A 12,145-nucleotide genomic window follows, 5' to 3' on the forward strand; every position below is an offset into this window, starting at 1 on the left:
TACTAGTTTGACAGAGTTTGCAAACTTTCAAAAACGGGAAAGCTCACTCTCAGTGTTGGAAAATGGCACATAGGAAAATGAGATTCCTGGTGCAGGTAGTAAAATAGTGGTAAAATAGAAGGAAAACTTCCATGTGCCCCTTACTCCATGCTCAATGAACCGCTTAAAAAGACATTCCTCTGACACAAACACAACCAATGTCGTGTTCATCCTTGAGGCCAAAAAACAATATTTTCGTAACCACCTTGTTCCCTTGGTGAGATTGGTTCTGTGTAGAGTGAACAATTAACACATGACAGTATGAGCAAAGGTCAACAGGAATCTCCAGACAATCTCTCAGGAGCATATGTTTCAATTATTCACTGATTTATATCACTGTCATATTTCCAAGAGTTGGCAAAGAGAAGGATTTCTTTACAAAAAGAACAAAGTGAAAGATAAAGTCATTATCTGCACAGCTGGTTGAAATCTCCAGGGGAGACTTTCATGGAATTATGCATTTTGTAGTAATTTGATCCCATCTAGTGGTACATTCAGGTTCTGTTTCAAGCTCAAAGTTTTTCAGCAATTTGCCAGTAAAACAAGTGGGTTCAGATGTATCCACTGAACTCCGTTGTCTTTGTTTAGTTTGTCATTATCTGTTTGTTCCAAAAACAATCCAAAAGAGGGAAACTGGTACATAAATACAATGCATTGCACCTGTATAAGCACAAAAGTTCACACACTACATCATAGTTCAAGTACAAATTCTGTTACTTTAAAATTTCGAATAGCAATGGGACCTAAACCACAGATTTTAACTTAACTTCCGTGAACATAATGCACCTCTTGAGTAAGTTCATTTACTTCAAGATCATAAGTTTATATATTTCACCGAGAAATGCAAATACACTTTGCTTTGGTGAGGTACCAATTTCTAGCGTGTTTATTCGCTAGGTCGCTAAGTTGTATGCCTACTCCACTCAGAGAGGTGTACAACTCCACATTTCCATCCTCATTGACACATTTTCCCATTCTTTTCATTTTAATTATATTACACTCAAACAAAACAGGGTTTGCCCATTAGCGAAACTTATCAAAGTCAATTTCCATTGTAACATGTGGAGAGGTGTTAGTAAATGGTGAACTGTGACCAGGAGATGGTGATATAGCGCAGACCTGGCCTTCTGATCACAAATTTATTACAACACTGGTCATGCTCCTCTGTGTTGGGGATGAGGCTTTTTTGGCCATCAGAGAGGTTTTTGGGACCTTTTAAAGCTCTTTTTAAACACTTATGGGTTTCTGGGGCAGGGATAGAATAGGTGAATTCTGTATAAGAACCTGACAAGATAATGCTTTTCAGAGACTTTTATTGTTTTTTTTTTGAAGTGTTTAATTGTTAAAATGATCAGTCAAAATCAGACTGAGTGTATATTGAGAGCACAGCTATAAATGATACTGGAATATGATGCAAGGCTATGTTTGTAAAGGCTATGGCAACAGCCACATGAAAAACCAACAAGACAGCATCTGAAAGTCAATGAATGAAGTGAATAAAGAATATGCTAAAAAGCCCAAACTTCACCAAAATTCTGAATAATTTCTTTCTTTCTTTCTTTCTTTCTTTCTTTCTTTCTTTCTTTCTTTCTTTCTTCATTGACTTACCTCTTTGAACATAGCACTGGTATGAGAACAGCATATCCATATGAGGTAAGGCATTACATTTCTTAAGAAATCAATTTCATTTGAATGAATCAACAAGCTGAAGCTTTTTGGGAAAAGAAAAGAACAGAAAAGCAATAATAAAGGTCCATTGTTTTTGTTTGCTTGTTTTTGATTGATTGATGATTGTGAAGTCATATATTTTATGGTTTACTCAGTGAGAATCATGTTCTGACATTAACTACTAAAGAGAATTAGTGTTACACCTAGGATAGGACTGCAGATGAGATGTTGACTCAAGACATGAGCATGTCAATTATTTTAAATAGAAACACAGCAATGGTAGATATTAGCACTGCACAATAATTTGATTCAAGTGAAAAAGTTTCCCTCCTCCCTGAATCCACTGAAGTATTTTCATGTCATTGGTCTCTGGCAGAATGTGAAGCATTTCTCCCTCAGTCTTCTCCAGCTTTTCACCTGAATGGGAATATAGCATATAGAATATAGTACATAGAATATAGAATATACCCTGTAAAAGACAATAACACATAGAATTAAAAAGAAACTGTTTAGCACGCAGGACCAGAAGCAACTTTTTCCACTTGATATCTTCCCCTTTGATGAATTCTCCAAGAATTTCTGCCGCCCGAAGAATTTCTCCAGACTTGTTAATGATGTTCATTTGATCAACTTCATCTGCTGCATCATCCTTAACTCCTGTGTTATTGCATGTCCCCCTTCATTGTTGATGCTTGAAACATTTGTGAATCAGGGCAGGTAGCAACGGACATTAGTCCATTTGCTAGACTTGTCATACCTCCTATTATTCCCTCAACGAAATCCATGCCAATCATTTCCCATCCACTAGGAAGTGAATCGATTGCTTTGCTGTATTTCTCTTGTGCATCTTCCAATTCCTTCTCCATTGTCTTCATTGCTTTCTTAGATCTTTCACTGGCTTCTCATGATGTTTGCTCCCTCATTTTGGCCTGTTCCAGTTTCCTTTTAATTTCATTCAGCTCCTCTCCATAAAATGTTCTGCATTCACACATGCCTCCAGGAGGTCTTGAATTATATTGATGACATCAGTAAACTTTTGTTCTGCTGCACAGGCCAACTCCACACAGTCATCTGCAATAACCCGAATGTTCTCCAGCTGGTCAGGTAGAAGGGCCTAGACAACCTCATCACTTCCCTGAAACAGGATCTTCACTGCAGTCTTCATGTAGGCTGTTACAGTGGAAGTGTGAAGGCGGATCTGATCCATATTCTTATGGGCTTCATTAAAAGCCCACCAGCCAGAGTTACACACTTGTTTGAGGCAGGCACGGAATGACTCTGGGTATTTGATGTGCTTGTAGCCATCTTTGGGTGGGTTTTTGTTGATAGAGAAGTCAGTTTTAAAGGAAACGAGGACCAGTTCTCCCAGTATAGCTATGAAGAGTGGTCCTGGTGTGAGGCACTCCTCCCAGTTGGCATAAGGTTTCATTATGAGCTGGGTGGACTCTCATGTCTTTTGCTGTGGTGATACTCTGAGTCTTCTTCACAAGTTCAGAAGCCATCACTTTGCTGTGTCTGTGATACAAACAAAGGGGTATCTTATGGAATCGCTCATTATGTGTTCTGAAACAGAACTACAGTTAAATGCAGAGTCATTCCAGGTTGAGTTTCCCTAAAACATCAGCGTGTTACAAATATAAAAAAAAATCCAGTCTTGAATTAATTTGTTAATTTACGAGTTAAAACCAACTGATTAATTACGAAAAGCCAACAAAGTCTTGTTTGCAACACCAAATATGGACAGTGGCCAAGAATTCCACCTGTGTCACAACGTGGACACAGTTTAGGACAACATTTTGCAATTTGTCAGGCTGAATGTATTGAAATAGCATAAGATCATTTGTTTTGTGATTTTTTTGTAATGGAGTAAACAACAGGTGAAATAGATCCAGCTATATTTTCACTTCTGTATTTATTTTCATAGTTATGTGTGGTTGTGGGCTTCTAGGTCTATGCACTTGATGAACAAGAGACATTTCACTACATTCAAATGTAGTGTAGAGGATAACTCCTTAAGGATATGCTTAGAGAGGGGAATGCTTCTCTGGACTGTATAGAGACCAGACGCAGCTTCTTTACAAGTATTATCACATGGTAGGTACGTTCAGCTTTTTCATCATAGTTTCTTATGGGAGCAACAGTCCTGTTTAAATATTTGTACTGATTTGCATTAACTGGTCTCTTCATTTCCACTGGTTTTATTATTTCCAAATTCATCATATTCATTTTTATTATCAGTCTTCCCACCTTCATCTTTTCCCCAACATCATCCTCACATTCTCCACCAATGTCCTCACCTTCATCTTCTTCTTCATCATCCTCATTCTTAGACATGATCAACACCCTCCTCATCCTCACCCTCTTCATCTTCGCATCCCTCTCTGTTTTCATCATTTTGATCATTTCTTTCATAATCATCATTATCATAACTCATACAGTGACAGAGTCTTTTGTAATGTCCACTGTGTTATCAGAATTCGCCATGGGAAGTATGAGGGCCTGTGGTCGACTATTTAAAAAACAGATAATGAGTGATTAAGTGTTTTCTACAATCCCTTTATTTTTCATAATCTTTTTATCTTTAGAAAAAAAATAGATGATGTGAGTACAATGTAATTATTAAATACACAGAAATTCATACAGACATGAATCAGGGTTAAACTGGCATTATCCTGACAGACATTTCTCATTTTTATAGTTTTTCGGAAAACCCTGCTTTAATCAGTAATGAAATATGAAGAGATATTTGAGGAGGGGAACCCATAGTCTGAAATAAAACTGAATATTTTTTTGTGAAAAACATTTTTTAAAAGTTATTATTTATTTACTTACTTTTTTTTTACTTGAAATAGGAAAACATAGAGTTTAAACTGGATGCATGTGCAAATTTTCTTTACATGTCAGAGCAGATAGGACACTGATGAGGACAGTATAACAGACAGGATGGCAGGTTACAGGATGACAGGTACTGTTTATTCTTTTTTCCATCAACAAACTGTGAAAATGTTTTATACATAAAATGTGTCATTTACAAAATTTTTCAGACAGCCTGAATTCAAAGCCAGGTGAACAGGGTTTGGCAGAATAAGAGATTTCATCCAAGTCTGTCAATCTCATAAACTGCATAAACACTAGAGACATACTAGCATTGTATTCATTTAATAGAAATAGTCATATGACATCACTTGCATTAAATCCATACATAAGTTCATACTGTGTTTGGTATAGTGTGTTGTATTTATTCACATTTATCATGCTTGCCAAAGCTTACTCTTTCCTGAGAGATTTGTGCTGTAGAAACATCATCAAGATAAACAAGATAACTGGGTTCAGACCAGCTTTCAGAAAATCAAGTTTCTGATCAGAAATAACATTAATGACAGAGACAATAACAGTAGAACAATTTTCACTTTATATTTTGCTTTAAACAGAGATAGTATCAGATCTAACTGTGCTGTTTCACTATCAAGCAACACTTCACTGGTAAGACCCTCAGAGGAGAGTGATTATAGCCATTAGCAATGCACGGAAACATTCTTTCAGTAAAAGTGTGTTTGAAGGTGTGTAGGTGTGTGTTATTTATAGGATCAGAGAATGAGAGTTTTCCTCTGTCCCAGTCCAGTTCCACTCTGATCCTCTGGAGTTTATTATTCACTGTCAGTGGAGTCCATGACCCTCCTGAGGCCTTTGATTCATACTGACCATGATCAAACTCAACACACCAGACACCAGTATCAAAGAATGTGTCTCCCTTCCTCTGGTTTGACTCTGTGGTCACGCCCAGGGCCCATTCAGTATTGTCTCCAACATCAACATCCCAGCAGTGTGTCCCTGAGTTAAAGCCCTCGGAACCCAACACACATGGATGGAAATCAAATCTCTCTGGATTATCAGGAATCTGCTGTTTATCTTTACTGCCACACAAACTGGTCAGATCCTCAGACAGGATGAGCCATGGTGCTGCAGTGTTGGGGTCCAGAGTCACGGGAGCTGAAGAGAGAGATCAGAGACAGAGAGAGAGAGAGAGAGAGAGAGAGAGAGAGAGAGAGAGAGAGAGATGAAACATAGATTTACATAGTTATTCTTATGTTATTGTAGAGAACTTGGACCATTGTGCATATAATTACGCGAAAGGTATGGAGTCTATCACATGTTAAACTCCATTAATAAATGACACTGTAATGCAGTAAATCATCTGTGTCATGTGAGAAAACAGACCAAACATAATCATAATACATAATCATGAGAATATTTCACATTTTCTTCATGACAGAACAATGACTGACATATTTGTGGTGCATACGGCGTATTATATGCTGTGGTTATTCCACAAAGAGGTCTTCTGTATGATAACAATGTGAACTGTGAATATTAATATAACAAACTGTCGTTCAGTCACATGAACTAAATGTGACTGAAATAAATGGGAAATATGTCACTGTTTCATCTGAAGACAAATAAAGTAACAGCTGTACAGCGTGTCATGTGGTGTCACTGAGATAAAATTAAAAATGTCTATATCTATCTATCTATCTATCTATCTATCTATCTATCTATCTATCTATCTATCTATCTATCTATCTATCTATCTATCTATCTATGCATACATATTGTCCGTCAACCAACTTCCAAAGAATATTTGAAAATAGCTGTGAAGGTAATTTGACATTGATTTATGAAGACATTAAATATTAGAAACTGCCTTTTATTGCACCATGTGTTACTGTAAAATCAAACTCACTGTACTGAATAATGTCCTGCATCTTCTCCCACACTCTGAACTTCAGGTTGCCCAGGTGCTTTGCCACATTGATCAGTGCTCCTGAAACCATCTCTGGATCCTGCGGTGTGCACTGGGCTCTAGAATAACAGTAAGGAGTCAGTGCGGCTGTGGGTTTGAGTACTGAATCACAGAGGAGAGAGATAAAACTTACCTTTTCATTGTGCTCTTGAAGTTCTGTGGAAATACCAAAGAGTGTGTAAAGATTAGGTATAAAGCTGTGTATTTTAAGAGATCACATAGAAACAGGCACGGAAAGGGAGAGAGGGAAAGAGTTGTGATTTTTACCATCAAGAGTAAAACATCATTGGTGCCTAACTCCTCTTCTATGGCTCTGATTTTGTCTGAAAAAGATGATATCTCTCTACTCATCTCCTCAATCTTCTCCTTCATCATCTGACTCTTCTGCTCCTCTTCCTCTCTCAGTGCAGTTATCCTGACTGTCTCTTCATCTTGTAGAAACTGGTGAAGTTTCTCAAACTCTTTCCTAATCTGTGTCTCTGTGTGTTGGGCCTGGATCTGGAAGGAGAAATATTTAGATTTGTGTGAGATTTTCTTAAACATATCTCTTCCTTCTGTATTAAGTCATTAGATATTGTCAATACAGATTCATTCCTCATTTCTCACCTTAATGTACTCTGCTGATTTATGATAGTTTTGCTGAACTTTTAGAAAGACTTTAATTTTTTCCTGTAAGTGCTTTAGTGCATACCTCAATTCCTCCTGGAATATAACAGAAAAAAAAGGTTAAATGTTTTTCCCAAGGCATTGAGGTGTCCTTTAGAAGCAAGCTAGACGTCTTTCTTGTAATAAATTAATCTACACCAAAACTGTTCTTAAAATGTGTATTTTACTGCACAGATTGGCAGTTGTGTTCTCTGTCGTACATTAACATGATTAATATTTCTGTAATGTCTGTTTGCAGACAGAAACATCAGCAATGACAAATTTTTTATATCTGAATGGCTGTGTTGAGCCAGCTACTGCAGAATAATGTACTGGTGATTAGTCTAATTGCTTACAGTGTGTGTGTGTGTGTATGTATGTGTGATTGTGTGTCTGTCTGTCTGTCTATATATGTTTGCTTTGTTGTCAAACTATTAAGATGCTACAGATATTTAGCTATGAATTCATTCTGAATTCATTCCGTTTTTTTTTTTTTTTTTAATAGGGTTTTTAAATATGTAATAGGCTTAGTCTGTTGCATACTTGTACTTGTTGGTTTAAATATTGTTGTTAATTACTGCTATTTGACCGTATTAAGTCCAAGGTATATGCACTATTGATTAGACCCTGTTGTTCCTGTTTTGACTCTACCAAAGTCCGTTATTACTGTAAGCCCCCGCATGACCCCACCATCAATACAGGAAGGTGGAGACTTGAGTCCCAGCTGCTCGAATATTACATACATGCTAATATGTTTCATAATACAAAGGCAGCACAAAAGAATGTAAAGTTTTGGTGAGAGCAACACCATATTTGCTCAGGGATGGAAGTTTTATGGTTTTACTTTAAAAGAAAAGTCTTACCCTGTAACCAGGAGCAACCTCATCTACTGGACAGAATCTGTGGTTTGTGTGTTTTTCTGAAGTTTGACAAACCAAACATGCAGGTTGTTCATCATCCAGACAGAACAGTTTGAGTTTCTCACTGTGCAGACTGCAGAGTTCCTCAGACCCTGATGAAGTTTTTGGAGATTTTTCCTGTAAATACGCCTCGCGTGTGTTCATTAACACAAGGCTAAGGGGAGGCTTTGCTTTTGAAGATCTTCTCCTGCAGACAGGACACTCCTTGGAAGTTTTTTTCTTCCAGAACTGCTGCAGACAGACTTTGCAGACGCTGTGACTGCATGACAGGAGAACAGGATCCTTTAAGCCATCACAGCACACAGGACAGGAGAAATCCTCTTCTGAGACTCTTGATTGAGAGGCCATAACAGCGTAACCAGTGTGACGAGTCCTCTGCTCCTATGAGTTCCTGGGTAGTAACTGTATTTTGACTTTATGATTTTGAGTTTTAAAACAAAGTCTAAACTCACAGGAACATCTGTCTTCTGTCTGTACTCCACTTTGATCCTTGGACTCTGTCAATCCTTTATTCTTTATTTGCTTAACAATAATTAAACTTTAATATAAGTTTTGTTCACAGGGTCTAGGCATAAGGTCGAGCTCTTTTTGCACTCCAGATAAACTGACACTTTCTGTCTTACTTCATTCTTATGAAGTGTGTCAGAGGGCAGGGTTTACAGGTGAGGGATTCTGATTGGTTTATAATATCTTTTGTTTTCAATATGTCTGATGTATTCAGTTCTCCTGCAGAGGACCAAGTGTAAGGGCTTTCCTCCAATTATCAGCTTATTCAGGCCCTTAGCAACCTTTCCATTAAATATTCAAGTGTATTATATTTCAGATGGGGAAAATCTTGTGCTAATACAGACTATGAGAATTTCCTACACTGTAACTATTTCATAGTATGTCAACATTAAGTAAGAAACTGCAATATACATTATAGAAAATATAATAAACTATATATACAATAACAGGCCTTTTTTATATCTATAACAGCAGGTTTGAGGCAGACTGACTTTATTTTGCTTGTTTTATAACCAAACATTCCAAATACATTTCACCCCTACTCTAATCTTCATCCAAATGTAAAGTTTGAGAAAAACGCCAATTTTGCCAATTCAGCTTGTGATTCTGTATAATTTCAGACTGGAAATTTACTATCGGAAAGATATTTTTATTCTCTTTTTTTCCATCATAAAATGTCTAGGTCAGTATTGTGTGATACAGCATAATCATCTGTATGTCTGCTATAAATGAACACTGTTAATTAACATAATAATTAGCAAATGTTGTGGTTTCTTCATCTGAGCCACACTCATAATTAACTTTACTACTTCACTTAAATAATGCTGACATTAAACACAGACATACATGAGTCATGATGAAATTGGCACAATCCAGTTTGATGTTTATCACTAGCTAACATAAGGCATCTTTATGTTATTCTAAAACATACCAGACAGATATATGTGAAATGACATCACAAAGCCTGGTAAGAACTTTCTATGGTTTTGTGTTTTAAGGAAATGGAAATGGAAATGTTTTCTGGGGGCTCTGATGGGCAACTACACCTCAAGTAATTGTTACTAAATGTGGTTGCTTCCAAAAACTGCCACCAGCAGTGACCTTGGGGTGGAAGAAGACTGAAGCTTCTTAGCTTTTTGATTGACAGGACCCCCTGATGTCTGAGAACGCAACAGCTGGTACCAATGACTGACAATGCCAAACATCAAACACTACCATGGCATGAGATGGCCAAACACTACATCTTGCCCTCTGTTTGACCTTGACAGCTATCCACTGGGGGTGGAGACTGACACACTGGAAGATGGTACCACTCGTTTCATTGGGCTGGAAAGATTAGACTCAAAAAACAAGACAGACAAGTACCTTGTGTATGAGGGAAGGAGGAGTCAACATTCCCTCTGAAAACAGAAAGGGCAAAGTAAGGTTAAAGAAACTTTAGAAACAGAAAGTGAACTGACATGAACTCAAGAATCACTCAGTAATGATCAGTACTAAACCCCTTTGGGCTTTCCAGTCCCCCCTCTCTCAGCCAAGACTCCTCATACCTTTTAAACCAGACTAAAGACTTATCTGTTTTCTTATGGATAATAAAACGTATGGATAATAAAATTGTGATTTGACTTTGTTATATACATGTAATGCCCTTTGCGACCATAAATATTGATATGGGGCTCTAAATAAACTTGTATTATTATTATGATGATGATGATGATGACGATGATGATGATGAAGTGGAGATGCCTGTCGTAGGGAATGCATAGTGCATTTGCCAGTATCAGTCAGCAGAGGGCTCTGTCATCACTGCACTAATAATCTTTGCAGGGACAGCAGGCTAAGGAATCTGAATTTATTAATGCACATTTGTAACCCATTAGGGTAAGCACATAGACAGAATGGAGCAGACATCAGTGTTTACCAATGAAAGAGTTGTTTTGTTTAATGTTAGTGAGAAACTTGATTATTAAATAAACTAAATAAGCAACTGAAGTGGATAAACACTTTACAATACTATCCTACCAAAACAAATATAAGCAAAAATCTAACAAATATAACATAACAGAATGGATGGAGCATCATATCACAATCAGAATTCTCAACACAGTTGCAATATTAGTTATCAGCTGATAGCTGACATGCTATGTCCAGCCTTACAAAAAAATCAGTGTGTGTGTGTGTGTGTGTATCTGTGTGTGAGTGCATTTGTCCTGTGAATGGACCACACAGTCATACCACGCTACACAGTTCAAAGTTCATCAGGTGAATGATGGACATTACAGTTACAAAAGTTTCCTTTGTCTGTACACAATTTTCGTTCCTAATCTGGGTGGCTCACCATCTCCTCAGCAAATCCTATCAAACAAATAATAAAAAAAACAAAAACTATCCTGTGTTGTAAAACAAGTCCACAGCAATCTATTCACAACAATTGTGCTTTTACCTCTTCCAGAGCAATAAAAAAATGAAACTTTTTCAATATGTTACATGGTATTGTATGCACTATTATACATGTATTCTTCATTTCATATATTGTATCATTACTTGGTGGAGAAATACTATCCGTTCCTGCAGACACACTTCTTCATCATTCCCAGATACCAGTGCATAATGTGCCAGACCTCAACATCCCAGCAGTGTGTCTCTCAGTTAAAGCCCTCAGAGCCCAGCACACATGGATACATGAAATCAAATCTGTTTAGATTTGCATGGATATCCTGTTATTTTTCTCCTTTTATATTTATCGTATCTTGCTCATTCACAATGTCTGAATCACAGTTCACATTTTCACCCTTATCATCATTCCTGGGCACATTTGGGAAGTGTGTCAAAGCTCAGATTTAAACCGTGATGTCCACACAGAAGATAATCTTGTACCAAGTTAGACATGAACCCTACTGCGTTCTCAACTTTTCCAACACATTGAGGACTTATATATAAGTGAGGTCTTTGAAAATTTTCACTTGTTTTTTCCTGTCTGAAATCTTTTCACCTTCAACCTGCTTGTAAAAAAGGAGCAAATTAGCAAATAGTTAAACGTTACACTAGAATGTATGACCTACATCACCAACAGTGATTGGACCAAATGAGAATGGGAGGTCCTCTCAGCAGGCAGTCAGATAAAAATGAAACACACGTCATAAACTCTTGAGAGGAGCTAAATGGAAACAGTGACTTTAAAATAATGGTGATTAGATGGAGCTCAAGTGTGTGTTTTTCTTACTGATCTGTGTAAAACAAAGAGAAGGAAAATAAGAACTTCCCGTCTTTATTTATTTTCTCTTTGTGTCCTTTGAATGAGAACAATGCGTTATGTAATAGCATGAGGAACAAATCTTCAGGGGGTTGAGGGGTTTGAAATGAAACAGTTACCTGAAACAGTACAATGATGAGGTGTTTTAGTTTTTAGGAGAGGAGAGACTGAACTCACATGCATTTTTCCACTCTCACATTCAGAACAAATGAAGACATATTAGTCATGTTTTATAGTTACACATTTCAATAAAGTCAAATGCTGTTTGTCTCAAAAAGGAAAAAAAAACTTCAGAATGTGTGAGTAAATTTTGAA

General features: G+C 37.1%; 1 protein-coding gene and 1 pseudogene across 1 annotated transcript; both read right to left on the bottom strand.

The window, feature by feature from the left end:
• Positions 1-2,369: 2,369 nt before the first annotated feature.
• On the bottom strand, positions 2,370-3,209 carry LOC115821600 (uncharacterized; annotated as a pseudogene).
• Positions 3,210-5,152: 1,943 nt separating this feature from the next.
• Positions 5,153-8,421, bottom strand: LOC115821036 (tripartite motif-containing protein 35-like). The gene is made up of 6 exons (XM_030784783.1): positions 8,017-8,421; positions 7,115-7,210; positions 6,776-7,006; positions 6,642-6,664; positions 6,449-6,567; positions 5,153-5,697 (listed from the first exon to the last, which is right to left on the bottom strand). The coding sequence occupies exons 1-6, from the start codon at positions 8,419-8,421 to the stop codon at positions 5,153-5,155; spliced, it is 1,419 nt and encodes a 472-aa protein (XP_030640643.1).
• Positions 8,422-12,145: the final 3,724 nt, after the last annotated feature.

The sequence above is a fragment of the Chanos chanos genome, chromosome 9, assembly GCF_902362185.1.
Source record: "Chanos chanos chromosome 9, fChaCha1.1, whole genome shotgun sequence".
NCBI lineage: Eukaryota > Metazoa > Chordata > Actinopteri > Gonorynchiformes > Chanidae > Chanos > Chanos chanos.